The sequence below is a fragment of the Zerene cesonia genome, chromosome 15, assembly GCF_012273895.1.
Source record: "Zerene cesonia ecotype Mississippi chromosome 15, Zerene_cesonia_1.1, whole genome shotgun sequence".
NCBI lineage: Eukaryota > Metazoa > Arthropoda > Insecta > Lepidoptera > Pieridae > Zerene > Zerene cesonia.
In genome coordinates this window covers 9,092,494-9,111,344 of record NC_052116.1, presented here as the reverse complement: position 1 = coordinate 9,111,344, position 18,851 = coordinate 9,092,494, and the positions used below count along the sequence as shown (strand labels likewise).

General features: G+C 34.7%; 2 protein-coding genes across 4 annotated transcripts; one reads left to right on the top strand and one right to left on the bottom strand.

Annotated features, from left to right (window-relative positions):
• Positions 1–738: 738 nt before the first annotated feature.
• On the bottom strand, positions 739–11,146 carry LOC119832195 (short-chain specific acyl-CoA dehydrogenase, mitochondrial-like). Of its 2 annotated transcripts, none has more exons than XM_038355819.1 (9): positions 10,691–11,146; positions 9,699–9,862; positions 6,129–6,387; positions 5,435–5,596; positions 4,994–5,060; positions 3,374–3,525; positions 2,813–2,904; positions 2,017–2,216; positions 739–1,700 (listed from the first exon to the last, which is right to left on the bottom strand). In XM_038355819.1, the coding sequence occupies exons 1-9, from the start codon at positions 10,728–10,730 to the stop codon at positions 1,607–1,609; spliced, it is 1,230 nt and encodes a 409-aa protein (XP_038211747.1). In that variant the 5' UTR covers positions 10,731–11,146; the 3' UTR covers positions 739–1,606. The 2 variants fall into 2 exon arrangements, with proteins under 2 accessions (XP_038211747.1, XP_038211748.1); XM_038355820.1 differs by having other exon boundaries at positions 3,374–3,513; positions 10,691–11,144.
• Positions 11,147–11,560: 414 nt separating this feature from the next.
• On the top strand, positions 11,561–18,565 carry LOC119832194 (vacuolar protein sorting-associated protein 18 homolog). Of its 2 annotated transcripts, XM_038355817.1 has the most exons (10): positions 11,561–12,033; positions 12,240–12,571; positions 12,902–12,949; positions 13,415–13,726; positions 14,024–15,246; positions 15,485–15,654; positions 15,999–16,150; positions 16,399–16,464; positions 16,850–17,015; positions 17,416–18,565. In XM_038355817.1, the coding sequence occupies exons 1-10, from the start codon at positions 11,775–11,777 to the stop codon at positions 17,649–17,651; spliced, it is 2,964 nt and encodes a 987-aa protein (XP_038211745.1). In that variant the 5' UTR covers positions 11,561–11,774; the 3' UTR covers positions 17,652–18,565. The 2 variants fall into 2 exon arrangements, with proteins under 2 accessions (XP_038211745.1, XP_038211746.1); XM_038355818.1 differs by lacking the exon at positions 12,902–12,949.
• The last annotated feature ends 286 nt before the right edge of the window (positions 18,566–18,851 follow it).

The following is an 18,851-nucleotide window of genomic DNA, read 5'->3' as shown; positions in this document are numbered from 1 at the left end:
CATTGCAGCCTGGCCTGTATTATCGCAGTTCTGTAGAAACTAACCTAGTGTCGAGTACCAAAATAAAAAACTATAACTGAAAATCCTTCGTTGTAAACAACTTCAAACATAATACAACATTAAATCAAAATCTAAGAATCATTAGCATTAATGCGAAATAAAAGTTGTATAAAATTATCGGTAATTTCATGCCCTTATCGCGCCCATTAACTTAACCAAACAATGATAAGGCACGGTACCGGGGTTACGCAATCACTGAGACAATTTTAATTTTTAATCATAATCAATGTGATATCTTCACCAAGTTTGTTTAGCAATTTATTTTGTAGGTGTTGAATGGACCACAACTCAGCTATGTAATATAGTTGTTGCTCTTTCACGCAAAAACTACTGAACCGATTGCAATGAAATTTGGTACGTAGATAGCTGAACAACTGGAATAACATATAGGCAATTTAAACTTTTTATCCCGATATTCTTACGGGATACGGACTTACGCGGGTGAAACCGCGGGGCGCAGCTAGTGGTTAATAATAATTACAAACATGCATCCACATATGTTTCTCAAACTTTCTACTTCAACAAATATTACATAAGTAAGACAAGATAGAGTTTATACACCCACTAATTTTTTTTTAGATATTTAAAACAATGGTATTTATGGAATTGATAACCAAACTCAATAAATATTTATTAATTTAAATTAAAAATTAATTATTGTGATAAATAAAAAACAAATTTCAAAAAATAACTTTAATAAAATCAACACTTATCTACAAACAATTAAGAGTATGAATTTACAACGATATTACAATATATATACGAAGTAATACATCATTTGATAAAATGCAAGCTGAAAAGTAAATCTATATTTAAAAATGTTGTTTACACCATTTCGATATTCAACGACTTCGAATCTATTTTATTAAAAAAAAAGTATGATATAATTAAAAATTCTTACAATTTACTATTTACTTTTGTTCTATCTGTCTTAGCTATATTTTAGTACAAATACTGTTTATATGAGTTTGCAACTGTGAGTTTAAACAATGAAACAAAACAGACATAAATTTATCAACGATGATTAGTATTTATTTGATCTTTGCTATTATATTTCGAGCTCTATAATAATAAATAATTATAAAATGATTTTTTTAATAAATATCGTTAGATGAACCAATTTAAATAATGGAATGCGATAAGTACACTTGCACTTATTCTAGAAAATGCATGTCAGCCTCAATACAGTAACATTATAGACTGAAATTAAATTTTTAACAAAAAAATGGCGCCTTCCTTTCTCAGAGCACCAAAACAGAACCAAATAGCTCAAAACCAAGCGAAGTTTATAATTAAGCGAGAATTTGTAATATGTTAAATTCGGAATTTAGTTTTTATAACGATTTCTTATTATACAACTTTAAGTCGGTTTAACAGGGTTGAACTATATTAAAAATTTCATAAATTCGTGCGCAAACCATCCATAATTATTAATTAATTAACTTTATTAATTATTACTTCCATAACAACATGACATTAATATCTGTCCAGTATATGTTACGTTTATTTGCTATTTATTATGGAAACAACATTAAAAATGTTCGTATCACAGTGCGTTATGTTCCTTGAGCAAGAAATGCCCGACGAGACGCTTCTGTATGTCCGTCACGCCGCCGTAGATTTGTGTGCCTCGTGCATCTCTGGAATATAAATTATATATTTGTTAAGCGATCTAAAAGCGTGTTTTATGAAGCCATATAGTATATGATCTACTGCATTAAAATATAGAAAAACGTATTATATTATTAGGGTTATTTGAAAACAAAATGCTACACAATTTATTCCATAGACAAAAATCACAAAGATACCTCTATACATTTCGTTTAACTATAAAATCATACTAATATAGAAACAAATTTATCTTAAAGCAACATAGGAATTTAATTTTTTAAGCCATATTTGTTTTTAAAATATACAGATTGCAAAAAAAAGAATTATTACACAAAAGGGGCTTACCTAAAGTGTCTCTCAGCGTCATATTTAGTGGAGATCCCCCTGCCGCCCAGTATCTGCACGCAGTGGTCGGCCACGGCGGCCGCGTTCCGACCCGACACGTACTTGGCCATTGCACTATTTTTGGTACACACGTCTGAGGCGGCACGGTACGTTAGCAGACGGGCAGTTTCCACCTTTATGCACATGTCTGTTAGTCTATCCTGGAAAAATGGGAGACAAATAGTTTATTTCTATTAGATTTATCATATCCGGCTCGAAGGACTCGAGTGAGTATTACTATGTCTGTCAATGTTACATGAAACTCGTTCAGTTCGGTGATATTAATATAATGCAATGACATAAAATGTTCACCTAATAAAATATGTACTAAAAGGCGGCCTTATTTCTCAAGAGCAATCTCTTCCAGGCAACTTTTTTGTAAAGGAATGTTTAACGTGTACGCGATGGCACAAAGATTGTGAGTGTATGAAGTGCGGCATCGGAAAGCTAAAGGTTAATTACAAATTCTATCAATTTACTTTCATGGTATTATAATCACTACATCTGTCTGTGTTTCTGTGTTCTTAGATCTTTAAAATTATGCAACAAATTTTGATGTCTTTTAATATTTAATAATTTTAATAGATAGAGTGCTTCAAGAGGAAGGTTCATACGTATAATTACATAGAAATAAAGCGAGAGGAAGGGGTTTTATTTCGATTTTAACGCGTGCAAAAGCAAGTTGTATACTAAACAAAAATATGTATTTGTGTTAGCCTATAAAATGGAAAAAACCATACGATCGAAAATAACTCACTTTAACAGACGGTAACCTGGTCAAATTTTTGCCGAAGGCAACTCTCTCCTTGGCGTAGTTTATGGCAGTGTCCAGTGCCGCTTGGGCGATTCCTGAAGATGATTTAATAGAATTAATTTTCTAACTCTGTATGATAGAGCAGTAAGAATTTCTTTATAGATTTAAGTAAAATCTACAAAGAAATTAAGCTTACTAAAGCTTACCTGAATTCTAAGAGCTCAGGATCAAATGTTTTAGTTGCCTCAAATTTCTCCGCATCACTGTCACTTTAGGTTTACCCACCACATAGTTCAAGAAATTTAGACTAAGAATTCCATGAATTCAGTTCAGGAATTTTGTCTAGTGTAAAAAAAGCTTACTCCAGTAAAGGATATTGAAGGTGCTAGACGACCTATATATATAACTCTGTATTATCCCCACAGTGGAATTAATCCTGATTTAAGATGTAATAGTAATCCCCTGATAATTTTCTTAATTCAAAGCTATCTTAGCACGGCCAATCCTCCTGTCCCCATATTATGTCTTACCATATAATCCTTTATCAAACTCATTCATCCTCACCTACAGCGTGTGCGGCGATCCCAATCCTGCCCTGATCCAGCTGCCCCATCGCGATCTTAAACCCTTCCCCTGGCTGCCCCACCAGGTAGCTGGCCGGCACCCTCACCTCCTCCAGCGTGAGGTCGCAAGCCGTCGCGGCTCTGTCACACACACTGATGTCTATTTTATTTGCCCCTTTTGCTTTGTGGCGTGATACGATTGGTATGCCATGCGGAAGGAAAGTAATTTTGAAATGTTTTAACAATCATTCTAATTCAGAAGATGATGAGGAAATCCACCATAAAAATAGCATTAAATAAGATCCAGTCGTTTTAAAGTAGTATAAATGATAGATTAATTATAAATAATTTTATCATTGAGAGTTATAAAAAATGGGAATATCAACCACAACAAGGCATGCAAGTACCAAAATAAATAAGGCTACCACTAGAAGTGTAAATTCTAGTGTGCTCATTTTTTGTAAGTAAATAGATAAGTTAAACAAACCATCTCTGTAGAAAAGGTCACCGACGTTTCTATGACCCGAGAGAGGTTATTTTAAATTTTAAAATGGGATCAAATAATAGAAGTATTCTATCAGACAGAATAAGAATTATAGATAAATATAAATAATTAATATAGAATACGTCAAGTAGTTGCAGTATCAAACTCAGCAAAAATAATGTTGATATGCGTAATCTACACTGATATTAAAAAGGTATCTTTTGTATTTTTGTGTATTTGTAACGATTTCAAAAATTCTTCCACCATTAGAGAGAGAACCATTAGAGAGCATGTTCGACGAATAATATAGGCTATATATTTTTTTATTTTTTTTTATGTCATAGCGGGCAACTGAGCTGGTGGTTCGCCTGATTGTAAGCGATCACCACCGCCCATGAACATTCGCAGAGGCTCAGACCTCTGAGAATGCGCTGCCCGCTTTAAAGGGATAAGGGATAAGGAAAGGATTGATGACTGGAAAGAAGGAATGGATTGGGAAGGAGAAGGAAATAGGCCTCCGGCTCCCCCACTCACCGTACGAAACACAATAGCAAGCTATTATTTCACGCCGGTTTTCTGTGGGGGTGTGGTTCTTCCCCGGTTCGAGCTGGCCCAATTCGTGCCGAAGCGTGCTCGACTCCCACAATAAGAATAAGAATATATGTACCTGGCAAAGCTGGTCCGAACAGCTAGTATTATATATAATTAATATTGTATATACAGTGCTGTCCTACATAATGTGAATATTTACACAATGTTAATAAAGCCTTCCATTAAATAAATAAATAAATAAATAAAATTTCTCACAAAGTGCCTTCTGTTTCTTTCAAGCGTAAGTGTTAAGAAGATAACAGATGAAGCAAGCAATTGGAGTACATAGTCAAATATCCTTACCCATACGTGCCAATTCGGTAATCATTACCATTATAATACAAATGATTTGCGGAGATACATTCGGAAATAGCAACGAAAAGAAAAGATTTTATATCTAGATTTTGTTAATAACTATTGAACGACGCTATAAGATTACCGAAATAGTAGATCTAAAGCTCATAAAAAAATGATGAAATCATTAAATTTTCAGGTCTCTCGTAAGGATATTTGATTTGTACCGTTTAAAACAAGCGAAAATCTCACCTGACACCCATAATCGGCTCCTTCTTGCCCCGAAATACGCCCTCGTAGTCCAGTGGCACCAAAAAACCTGAAAAGGTGACTTTTAATAAATACATAGTTTCTCTTTCTCTCTCTTCTTCTGCTTTAATTTTAGTGTTCAGTATAATATCCTTCGATATCTAATATATAAAATTCTCGTGTCACAGTTTTCGTTGCCAAACTCCTCCGAAACGGCTGGACCGATTCTTATGAAATTTTGTGTGCATATTGGGTATGTGTGAGAATCGGCCAACTTCTATTTTTCATACCCCTAAAGGATAAGAGTAGGGCAGAACAGCGTTTGCCGGGTCAGCTAGTAACCATATATATTTATAAAAAATGTTCAGAAACAAATATATGTCCCCGGAAGGGAGGTACAACTCTAAATTCCAAAATGGAATAATAATAACTCGTAGTACTCACACGCGATCCCCTTATGTTTCAATTCGGGGTCAAAGGTCGCGAACACAACGGTGGCGGAGCCCTCAACGGCGGAAGTGACCCAACTCTTTTTGCCGTTCAGGATCCAGTGGTCGCCATCTCGGGTAGCTGTAGTTCTGATGTTCGCCACGTCACTTCCTGCATCTGGAGATGGGAAAGGAAAATATATAGGGCTACTTCGCTAGGAGAACCAATTGTTATATTGTGGAAAGTCTTATAGGAGTTGTGGAGTAGTTGCTTTTTCCTATGGTTTAATAATAATGCCAAGCCACGCGGATAAAAATCGAATAAATTTAAATCTTAACCATTTAAAAAACAACACACGATCTCGTTCTAAACTAAGGAATTTGATTAATTGTGTCAATCCTTAATAAGTTAACCTAATGAAATTATGGTATTATCACCGATCTTTGATAAGTGTACAAAGTTAAAATTAAATCTGTCTGTTTAAATGGGTCACAATCGAGTTTAAAGAAGTCGGTTACATACGAACATACAGGTGAAGCTAATATAAACGTGTTAAAAAGTAGTTCGGTCATTCTCGAGTAATTGGTGATGTGTAAATAACGTGTTAGTGAAAAACGTATACGACTTTTCTTTTTATAATTTAGCATACAAACGTTACACAGTCTAATTACTTTCGTATGTGCAATTTAGAACATAATAAAAACTGTACCTGGCTCGCTCAACGCAAAACACCCGATGGAACCTTTAGTAAAGTCCCTGAGGAACACCTCCTTCTGCTCCGGAGTACCCTTCTCATTAACCAGGTTCGCGAAAAGGAAGTTATGTATCGATAGCAGCATGCCAGTGCTGGCACATCCCCGGGAGATCTCTTCCACAGCCACTGCTAGCGAGAGGTAGTCGTGGCCGAGACCTCCGTACTCAGGGTCGACGCACGCGCCCATAAATCCGAGGTCCGTGAGCCTCTTTACCTATAAATGCTTGCTTTTGTAGATTATATTATAAATGTCAGATTTGTGCATATTAAAACTGAATTATTTCATGTTTGCATATTGACAGAAATCAAGTTGTTGCCTAGTTTTTAATTCTGCTATAAAATGTTCTAGTTTTAGGACATAAAATGATAAGATGAAGGATGACGATAGTATGTCGTTAAAACGTATATGCTCATGAATTTGCGAATCCACAACATCCAACAACAGCCAACTAACATAAAAATATTATTCCGTATACTTTGGCCGTACCCATTCGTCGAAGACAATAATCCTTTAGACTTCTTATCGACGAGACATTATGGATTCAGGTCACAGGAAAACAACGATATTTTAAATGCTCCCTTTAATATTGATATATGCGACAATAAACAAAACTGTTCTCAATTTCATAATATCTATTACTAACTCTCAGCCCGCGGCTTCGACCGCGTAGTCAAAGGAAATCCCCCTTGGAATGAAACATCAGATATTTCGCCGCGGGAAAAAGTAACCTAAGTCATATATACAAATACCATAAAAGTGAAGTCCTGTGTCCCCTAGTGGGGTATGGGGCAGATGATGTACATCTGTTTCACTGATCGATTTTTCTTTAGGGACAAGTTAGTGATCAGCCTTCTGTGTCCTGCCAGACCGAGACATTTTTTTTTTGCTCAGGCGTTAACCACTGTACCAAGGAGGCGGTCTACAAATACCATAACCATTATAATATTAGTACTCTGTAGTTCGTTGCGACGTGAAGTAAAAGAAATACAATTTCATTGTCATTATTATATTCAGTTTTTTGGGGTTTATTATTAGGGATATATAGTCAGCCAGCAGATTTTTAGTCGATGTTTGCGACGTAGTAACTATTTAGTTATCTGTGCCTGCGATTTCTTCAAGCACAGATTAAAAGCATACATTTTAATATAGGTTATTAAGTTGTCACAGAAATTTTCGAATAAATCTTAATGTTGGACCTTGTTTGCCTAGTAACTGAGTGCCATGTTTTGTACAATAGCTTAAATATTATTTATTTCCATGTAAGATAACCTTAATACCAAACCACCTTCAAATAGTCAAAAGTTATGAGGATAAAACACAAAAGGCAGTCAAATTGAATTCCTCTATTTTTTGAAGTCGGTTAATTAAATAAATGCATTATATGATAATTGATATCTCAGGACTACTCATTGCACGTAAGTCATTGACCATAAAAGGGTCAAATATGTATTTTGGTTATAAATCCAGTGAAGGTCACCTGTTACGTTTATCGCAAGTTCCGATTTTATCAGAACAACATTATCAGCTTGCGACAAATTTAACGCCCTGTTTACACAAATGATAGAAAAAATGTTTTTCTGACGAATCTTAAAGTTTTGGACAAATAATTACATGCATTGTGCACATGATCCATCTATATCCTGTCAATGTGACTTAATTTCTGTACTAATGTTATAAAGCTGAAGAGTTTGTTTGATTGGTTGAACGCGCTTACCTCAGGAACTACTTGTCCGATTTGAAAAATTATTTCAGTGTTAGATAGCCCATTTGTTGAGGAAGACTTTAGGCTATTTAACATCAGGTACAACATGGGTTAACCCTCGGGGCACAGTTAGTGTTAAAAAATGCGATGAAATTTGGTACAGAGATAGTTTGAGATCCGAGAAAGGATTTAGGATAGTTTTCATCCCGAAAATCCTGCGAGAACTAGGCGGAGAACCCGGGTCTGTCTATCCTTTCCGACTACTCGAGCGAAACGGCGGGCGCAGAGCTTTTAGTAATATAAACCCTTCATATAGCTAGACTGCATCTTGTTATCAAGAGAATAATTTGATAATAAGTACAAGTAACGTAAGAATCTGGCCATAATCCACCACGCTAGCCAGAAACCAGACGGCAGATGTTTAATGTCATCGATCTTTTGGTTCTCACGATGTTTTCCTTCACCGTTTCGATCAAACTTACGTAGCATATGTATAATAATAGAAATGGGACTAAAACATTAGAATGAGATCTTCCGAGAAGATATTTAGCACAGAACATTTCTAGTAATGCGAATCGAACCCGCAACAGTCAGTATCATAAACCACTGCGCCAAGAGTCAATTTATCTTTTTACAGTTGTGACTATTACTTGAAACACTTGAGTGTTATCAATGAATTATATTGATACATTATCAATAAAAAATATATATTATACAGACATAAGTGTTATTCTTCACGCGCATCTTACATAACGAACGTTTTACGTAGATTCTATTTTTCTTTTATCTGGGATGCTGTGAATTCTCCTAATTATGGGCATAAACAAACAGGCATTGTAAAATAATTATAATTAATAACACCACTCATTTTCTGAATGAGTTATTCCAAATTTTATCTTATATATATAAAATTCTCGTGTCACAGTTTTCGTTGCCATACTCCTCCGAAACGGCTTGAACGATTTTGATGAAATTTTTTGTGCTTATCCGGTATCTATGAGAATCGGCTAACATCTATTTTTCATACCCCTAAATGATAAGAGTAAGGCAGAACAGCGTTTGCCGGGTGCAGCTAGTTTTATGTATAATTGTATGTTAGACTTGCATGAAAGTTCAATAAATACAGACTCTAAAAGAGACCAAGGCAATGCAGTTTCCTTATATTTAGCTTACAGGATTTTTTACCTCAAACCTTGATTTTTAAGGTCTTGAGTACAGATTAATTATAAGTACGATTGGACGGCGACGAACGAGGTAAGTCCTACTAATATTATAAACACGAAAGTCTGTAAGTATGAAGGGATAGATGTTTGCTACTCTTTCCCGGAAAAACTGATGAACAGATTTTAAGTATATTTTTCAATAATACAGCTTTTAAATCTGAATAAGACATGAGCTATATATACTTGCTATCACTCGTGGCTTTTTCCGCGAGTGAGACCGCGTTGCGCAGCTAGTGCAATAACGGCTATAAAATGGTAGTTTAAAAATTTTGAGGATAAAAATAAATAGCAGATAGTTTAAAAAGCGCTACAATTATGGAATGAACTAAATTATCTCACTTGCTCTTATGTAGAGCGTATATAGGAAACTTATTTGGTCGTGACGTGTCCTGACTGAAGTGGGTCAAATATATGTCAAAAGGAATACAAAAAATACAAAGTATTTCTTATTACTAAATCTTTCTATCCTAAATAATATACACACATACATATATTAAACATATATATGAAAATGTAATATGAGAAAAATTTAACTCATCTTCACTTTATAAATATCATTACATAACACTTAATATATACTATGTAGTTCAAATAATCACCTGTTCGAACGGGAACCTTCCTTGCCGATCAAGCTGAGCTGCATGTGGTTTAAGGTGCTCATTACTGAAGTTCCTGATGAGATCCTGTACTTCTTTCTGCTTTTCGTTTAGCTGTGTTGTGAATGTGCGACTTGCTATCTTTTTCGTACATTGTAATAGACTAGCTAAAAGAAATTAGAATAATCAATACCCTATATATACCTATATATATATATATACATTTTTACTTGTATATAATTTTTGGTAACATTTTCTTGTTAACAAACTAATAACATAAACAAATCCTTACTAATATTAAAAATATTCGTATTTATATTTATGTTATAAGTATGTTTGGTCTTTCCTTTAATACAAAGTGTTGAAGTGTTAATGGTAGGAATTTGCATCTGGAGGTAGAAAGGACAGTAACATAGTACTGCTGTGAAACATTGTATCTCTATGTGAATCTTTTTTGACCAAGTGGTTGATACCACAGTATCAATTAAAATTATTGTAAAGTAAGAATAAGCTAGAAGTAAACTGCAGGGATATGTTGGAAATTTAAAATTTGCTAACTTAATGTCTATGGACAGAACCATTAACAATAAAAACAAACTTGTAAATTTTTATCTATAGAATTATGTAATATGCATGGACTACTGTCTCATAACGCATGGACCTTTAAAATTTGAAATAATAAAATAATTAAGCTGTAGGTATTCAAATTATTGATTTTTTTTCAATCATATGTTTTTTGAACATCCAAATAATTAAACTTAATGATTTTGTATAAGATAAATAAATAAAAGTATAACAAAAACATGAGTCTCATGAGTTTATTACTTAGACAATTAGACATAATGACCAATCAAATAAATCATTAAAAAATCATGTTTTCATCTAATGATTTTCTAAGATATTTCTGGATTATTTAATTTCAAGTATGGAAAATATTAAAAGCGCTTTCTTTATAATTGGTGAGTTATTTAAGGGAGAAATTAGATAACACGTACCAGTTGTTTTTGTTGTTTTACTAAGCGCGCCTGCTGCCATTTCGTCTCTTTAAAATTATAATACACAACTAAACCGTTTCACGAACACTCACGGAATGCTTAATATTTAACAATACTTTATGATAATGACAATTCTCAAGGTCAGAACGAATTTACTGTTTTACCCAAACTTTTGGTGAATACCTACGTAATGATATGAATAAAAGATTAAGAGTTGTAAAAATGCTTATTAGCTTTTAAATATTGTTTATGTCTTAAAATGTTATACTGTATTCACGAAAAACTGTAATAGCATTACTTGGGTTTAGAATGGCATAAAAATTAACAAAGATATGTGAAAAACGAAACCGCAATATTAAATACACTTGTTGAATGTTTATATTATTTGAATAATAAATGTCAGATGTCAATGTCAACAACTTAGTTACATTTGAACACAAATGTTGATCACTTAATGTCTCAAAATTAGACAATAGCCCTGCAGGAATGTATTCCGATCATGATTCCAATATACACTGTGACAGTATTCTCACTGTTGAAAAATTCGTTCCCTTATTGACTACTAGTATATGGCTAATTTCATAATGTCATAAATAGCCTCCGGTTTTGCACTGGGAGTACAGTGCTATATACTTATAGAGAAACTATGAATATTGCTTAACGGTATACTATATATCGGTATAGTAAGGGAGTTTCTGATGCCATAGTAATATAGTAACTTAACATAACGGAACCAACATTTTGCTAGTGTGAACACTTTAGATTATTAACTTATATACTGGTGATGAGCAATGTGCAGTGGTCGCAGTGCATATCAAAACATATCCAGCAATGTGTCAATATACAATTGACAGTAGACATTTGACAATTAATTTTGATTACTCCCTTCAGAGATCTGTTACACTTCTGTTATTTTTCAGGGATGATTAGTTTTTCTAGTTGATATAAAATCGGAATTGTAACGTGTTCAATAAAAGTATTACTGTTTCATACATGCAAGAGTATTTTTTAATGAGAAGAATATAGTGATATATTTATGTGTTGAATTGATAGAAATTACACTCGAGTTCAAAAGATAAACAAAATGACATCGATATTCGACCAGTACGAGCAAGCTTCGCAGGTCTCCCAGCGTCCCATAACAGTGTCGGATCAAATGACCTCTTCTGGATACATTAACATGCAATTAGAAGATAACACACCGATGTTTTCGAAACAAAAAATGAATTTTAATCCATCAGATTTGATTACACATGTCGCAGTTTCCAGCGACTATTTGGTGTTGGCGATGGCCAATGGGAAGCTATTTAGACTGGATTTAAAGATGCCAGATCAACACGAGGGTTAGTTATCTGTAATGCATGCATTTATACTATTAAAGTTATATTTATACTAATAAGGATAGTTTCAAGTGTATTGCCTTAGTATTATTAAGGTAAAGTAGTGGGGCCTTTTCCTTCAACAGATAACAATCACAATAGTATTTTATGCATGCAAAAATGCATATGTGTCTAAACACATTTTATGTAAAGTAAACAATTGATTTCAGAAATCCAGTTCACAAAGAGTGTTCAACCAAATTCAAAATTAACATCAATATTCCTTGATCCACTCGGTCACCACTTGCTTCTGGCTTTCGCGGCTCGAAACAAAGATGGGAGTCCGGAGTTAGTTTATCTACACCGTAAGAATAATAAACTGAAGTCTGTGAGTAAGTCAAGGAATTATGAGGTGACAGAAGTTGGGTGGAATTATGAGAATAAATCGACCACAACGACTGGCCCCATTTTGTTGGGAACCTCACAAGGCCATATCCTCGAAATGGAGCTGGAAGCGGAGAGTGATAAGATGTTTGCAGCTAGCCAGCAATATTGGAGACAGGTATGACAATGTCTGCAACTGATTAATGAATGCTTTAAAATTAATGTTTAATCACAAGGTCTAGTAATAGTGTTTAAAATCAATGAATTGTTAGAAATATGTAAAAGTAATAAATCTTTTTTTATCTTTTTATTTAGTAGAACTGGTAACCACCAGAGTTTTTCTCAGCCAAAACATAGTATAAATACAACATAAGTTAACAACTTATGACACGATTTTATACATAGCTACAAATTTTACAATATATTATATTCGTATGCATTGATATATTACTCTCTTATATTGAATGTTTTAACATTATGTTTAATGTAATCAATTATAACTTACAAGCTGCCTAATTACTTACCCATATATGGAGGGAAGGAAGTTGATGGATTGGTAATAGAAATTTATTTATTATATTAAGTGCTATAAATATGGCAGTCGAGCATGCTTCATCATTAATTGGGCTAGCTTGTGCAGAGAATGTGCTATACCCCCACAGAAGATTAGTGAAACAGTAGCATGTAAACGCTCACAGTGAGATTGAGGGCCGGATGCTTGTAACCACACCTATCCCACCTATCCAATTCTTATTTTCTGTTGTCAATCTTATCTTTATCCCCATTATCTTAACACGCTTACATTTGCTTACCATTAGTTGACCCAGCTTGATTGTCCATGCTAACATGAACAAACAATCATGAATCCTAAAATCATTAAAAATTATCACAAAAACTAATTTGTTGTAAAAGATTGTAATAAAGTCCTGTATTAGAACTGAATAACTATAATAATAGATATAATTATAACTGAATACTTAAATATAGTATGTGTTTTACATGGCATATCAATTTCCTGCAGATTTTCGACATCGGCAAAGGTGCGGACACACCAATCACAGGTATACAGTTCCACAGAGTCAACAATACGAGCAAATACTTCATATTCGTCACGACGCCCACACGCCTCTACCAATTCATTGGGCACGCAATGATTTCGGACGAGAAGCCGTCGCTACAATCGATATTTCATTCATATCTGACCACACCGGAGACGGGATTCCAAGAAATACCATCCACATTGAAATATTCGAAATTGCAGTTCTATTTCGATAAGAACAGCAACCCTAAAACATTTGCTTGGCTCACTGAACCTGGGATCTTTTATGGCCAGGTAAATATGAGTTTTTTAAGTGGAAAAATAGCAATTCTCTTATATTTAAATGAATGTTTCGTCTTTATTATTTCTGTGTCATTTTGATGTATATATCTTATTGCGACTAAGCCCGACATATTTAATGGACATCCTATATCCTTTCTTGAATATCAAACTCTCTTTGTAAAAATCATTCAAATCACATAAGAATTATGAAAGAAGACAGACACACAGAACTAAATATAGCTAAATATAGAGCTTCGTATTTATAATGTTAGTATGGATTACTTCAACATAATTCATTTTTTCTTACAGTTGGATCCAACATCACAACAAAATTCCAACTCGCTCTTTACCCAAAGCGAACTCATCAATTACCCGTCTCAAAAAGACGGCAAAGAGAAGACACCCCTCTCCTTTGTGTTAACTGAATTCCACGCTTTACTCATGTATTCAGACAGAGTAAAAGCGGTATCACTTCTCAACCAGGAATTGGTTTACGAAGATCGATATTCCGAAATTCATGGCAAATTGAAGAACATAGTTAAAGATCCAGCTAGACGAACCATTTGGGCCGTCACAGACAAAGCAGTATTCCGATACAAGGTGAACAAAGAAGAAAGGAATGTGTGGAGGATATATTCTGACAAAGAACAGTTCGATCTGGCGAAGGAATATTGCCAGAATAATCCAGCATTCATTGATATTATTAACGTAAAACAAGCTGATTTGCTATTTGCAAAGGGAGATTACGAAAAGAGCGCCGAAGTATTCGCGGAAACGCAGAGCAGTTTCGAGACCATCTGTCTCAAATTTCTCGAAGTGGACCAAATTAATGCGCTAAAAGTATACTTGGGCAAGCGATTGGAAGCCTTAAACGATGATGATAAGACTCTGATTTCCATGATTGTGATCTGGTTGACTGAACTGTACTTATCTCAACTTGGATCGTTGAGGCGTTCAGGGAAAGAAGATTCGCAGGAATACCTTCAGATCCAAAGCGATTTTGAGGTGTTGCTCCTTCAGCCGAAAGTTGTGCAATGTATGCAGCATGTGAAATCAGTTGTGTACGACCTGATGTCGTCTCACGGAGACAAACAGAACCTTATCAAGTTGACGGTGATAAATGAGGACTACGAGAATGTGGTAGCTCAGCACATATACAAGAAATCGTTTTTGGAAGCGCTAAATATGCTGCAATCGTTAAAGAAACCGGAACTTTTCTACCAATTCACGCCAGTTTTGATGGAGGAGACGCCTAAGAATACGGTAGACGCTCTGATAGCGCAAGGCCCACGGTTGAGTCCATCGAAACTTCTGCCCGCATTTTTATCCTGCGAAAATGATGAGAAACACGCGTCAGAAATAGCCCGCTATTTGGAGTTTATGGTGCAGAACTATAATGTGAAAGATAAAGCGATACACAATTATCTGTTGACGTTATACGTGGAGAGCGACAAGCCGGCCTTGATGAGGTATCTGGCGCGGCAGGGACAGGATGTTACTATGGTGAATTACGATGTGCATTATGCTTTGAGGTAGGCTTTTTTTAACTTTTTAACTTTGTCTTCATTTAAATTGTTATAATATTATGTCTATAATTATTTGTAATTCATATAGTTCTTACGCATTCAAGTCTACTTTTCTTATATTAAATCTTATTAATAGTTTGTACAACACTTAATATATTGTCTGAGCCTGTATCGTTAACTGCTTGTTGCTGCCTGCATGCTTTTTAATTAATTTGTTAAAGGGATAGCCTGGTAACATTTCTAGATTATGTCGTGAGAACGGTCTTTCGGAAGCGTGTGTCACGCTGTCAGCCCTCCTGGGGCTTTGGGAGGCCGCACTAGAGCTGGCCCTTAGCGTGGACATAACACTTGCTAAGAGTGTAGCCGCAATGCCTGATGATGCTGGCACGCAGAAACGTTTGTGGCTTGGTGTTGGTATGTGGATATGTTTTTATTTAATTAAATATATAAAAGATTACTTGAATTTTTTAGTCTCTATAAGATTAGAAAAAATTGTCTACATTTAATTAAAGCTGATGAGTTTGTTTGTTGGTTTGAACCCACAAAGAAACCTTCGAGAATTCTAAGTGCTATAGGCTATTTATATACTATGGCTGAAGCTCCTAAACCGCTGTTTTAAATATAATGACTGACACAGAAATGTTACAAGTTTAGTCACTTTGTTAACCGTCTGTCATATAAGTATAGGAAATCCATCTTACATAAAATGTAGTAAAATTGCATAAAGTTTTTTTTAATATTCACTGTAAATATTTCAGCGGAGCACATAATAACAAAAAATCAGGATATAAAAGAAGCGATGGCTCTGCTAGAGGAGTGTTCCCTCATCAAGATTGAGGACATCCTGCCGTTCTTCAGCGATCTCACCACCATAGACCACTTCAGTGAGCCAATCTGTCAGAGCTTGGAGGCACGTTGACACTATAAATATTCCTCTCATTTATCTGAAGTAACTGTAAAAGATAATAACTATAGGTATATAGCTATTATTAGTAAAAAAACAAGTAGACAAAATTAAGATTTTCAGTAAAATTAATATCATCTTTTTTGTAGTCTTTTGAAAAAGGAATTAAAGTCCTTATATTAACATTTACAATATTTTAGTAGACTTATAATAATAAGAAGTGAAAATAAAGCAAATTTTAATATTATTTCCAGGAATACAACAATCAGATAGAAGAACTTAAAGTGGAAATGGAGGATGCGACGAAATCTGCTGAATGCGTAAGTACATTTACTTATATTTACTTATTAAATTTATATTATGCGCCAATACTCATTTACTCATTTAACTGGAAGATAAAATTTTTAAGTTTTGTTTATTTGTTTTCTATCTAATATCTTAACAATTTACAAGTCACAGTTTGGCCTGGGCAGTCACTTAACCTAATTGAAATTATATAAACTATTCTATCCCTTAAGTGGCTTCTAACTGCGCATAGTATGCAAATTTTAGTTTTTAGCGGACAAACAATGTAACACATAATTAACATATATTAAGACGAATCTCTTAGCTTAAGTTGTTGACACTAAACTTTTTTTTTTGGTTTAATCCCAATTCATTATGTATTGACGAACACCATAGACTAATACGTATGACAATTGGCAGGTGCGCAATGAGATCCAGTCGTTCCGCAACCGGTCGGTGCTGGTGTCGGTGGCGGACGTGTGCCGCGTGTGCGACATCGCGCTGCTGCTGCGCCCCTTCTACCTGTTCCCCTGCGCGCACCGCTTCCACACCGACTGTTTGCTCGCGCACATACAGCCTGCGCTGCGTGAGTACACCCCCCCCCCTCCCTCCTCCCCCCACAGACACACATACACACGAATTAAATCCATCCATTTAAACTGGGCCAAAATCGATCCATAAAACAACATAAAAACTTACAGGCAAAGCTGATAAAAGCGTATTAAAAATATTTTCATATATGATACTAGCTGCGCCCCGCGGTTTCACCCGCGTTAGTCCGTATCCCGTAGGTATATTGGGATAAAAAGTTGCCTATATTTTATTCCAGTTGTCCAGCTGTCTACGTAGCAAATTTCATTGCAATCGGTTCAATAGGTTTTGCGTGAAAAAGCAACACATCCTTACAAACTTTCGCATTTATAATATTTGTAGGATAGCATCAAAGTATGAACAACCAATTTTGAACTATCAAATTCCATTCCCAGCTCCAGCCCGGCGCAACAAATTGGCCGACCTGCAGCGACAACTCGCCGTGCTGTCCAACATCGAGCTGTCCACGGTGACATCCAGCGGGCTGCCGCTGCGGGAAGTGCTCCGGAACGAGATAGACGACATAGTCGCCAGCGAGTGCGTGCTGTGCGGGGAACATATGATATCCTGCATAGACAAGCCGTTCATTGCGGATGAGGATTGGGACCGGGTTATGAAGGAGTGGGAGTGATAGTGTTGTGTATATCAGTGAATGATGAAACTAAGTTTGTGTTTCGTTAGGACAATACTGCGTTATGTGGAATATTCTGCTACAGAATATTTTTTGATGTTCCGCTTTGAGCTAGAATGTGCTTTAGGTTAGAGATGTCACTGTAAAATTGTAAACACCATTAGATTACACTCTGTTTTCTAAAAAGCAAACTTTCAAGTATAGGTGTATGTATCATAATTTAGAAACAGTTTGCAATCTCACAAGATGTACTCTTAACAGTTTCATGATTATAGGGGGCGATACACTCTCTAATGAGTGCATGCAATATCAAATATCAAAAACATATTTCGTGATAATAAAATCGTCACTAAGACATAGTTATTAGTAGTCTTATGGATAATGGCATTTGAATTCAAAACCCGTTTGTGATATGGCTATTGTGGCTTAGATCCAGTGAAGGATGAGATAGTGGCTTATTAGAACGATTCGTATATTATAATGTGTATTAAGATATACTAAAAGAGCCTTTAGTAAAATTTGTGTTATTATTGTATAAAGAAACACATCATAAAAAAATGTGATCTATTGCGAGTTATTTTTAAACCTTTTTGTATGTATTACTAATTTCATAACGCATAGATTTCAGTTGATCTGTGTATTATGTAAGATTAGAATATTTTAAGGCTAAGACTGATAAAATACATGTTTAATATGATGTTATCTCATAAAGATTTTTTTAATTCATTTATTTAATTCTTTTAGGATGTGTTATGATTTGAATGACACGATTATTAACAAAAGTTAAAATAATGTGTTTTGTTTTCTCGTAATTATATAAGATATTATTATTATATTTGTATAAATGAAATAATTGTTATAAGCTGTGATTTAGTTTGATTCATATATACTTTAATATATCATATGCAATTAAATTGCGTTTTATTATATAACTTAAGTTGTCCAACCGCTGCTTCGCTCGAGTTGGTAACAAAACTTTATTCTTGTATTTTCAGACTAGGTGCGACTGTCTCATTTAATATTTTATAAAGATATTTTAATTGGAAACCTCTTTTTTAAGACCTATCCATTATCCAATGACAATGAAAAAAAAATATAGTTGTATTCGTCCTCTTGTTACATGCATGGATAGCCAAAAAATATTTTTCCAAATAAAATGCAGCCTATTTAGGAAAAACATATTGGTCTATATACACTATA

Bases quoted from the DNA above. Each gene is read 5' to 3' on its own strand.
- LOC119832194 (XM_038355817.1), top strand. From the start codon at position 11,775: ATGACATCGATATTCGACCAGTACGAGCAAGCTTCGCAGGTCTCCCAG. The intron at 12,950-13,414 runs GTAATAGAAATT...AATTTCCTGCAG, and splicing joins GGAAGGAAGTTGATGGATTG to ATTTTCGACATCGGCAAAGG. The intron at 15,655-15,998 runs GTATGTGGATAT...TAAATATTTCAG, and splicing joins ACGTTTGTGGCTTGGTGTTG to CGGAGCACATAATAACAAAA.
- LOC119832195 (XM_038355819.1), bottom strand. From the start codon at position 10,730: ATGGCAGCAGGCGCGCTTAGTAAAACAACAAAAACAACTG. The intron at 2,217-2,812 runs GTGAGTTATTTT...CCATTTTTCCAG, and splicing joins CCAGGTTACCGTCTGTTAAA to GATAGACTAACAGACATGTG. The intron at 1,701-2,016 runs GTAAGCCCCTTT...TTTATATTCCAG, and splicing joins GACGCTGAGAGACACTTTAG to AGATGCACGAGGCACACAAA.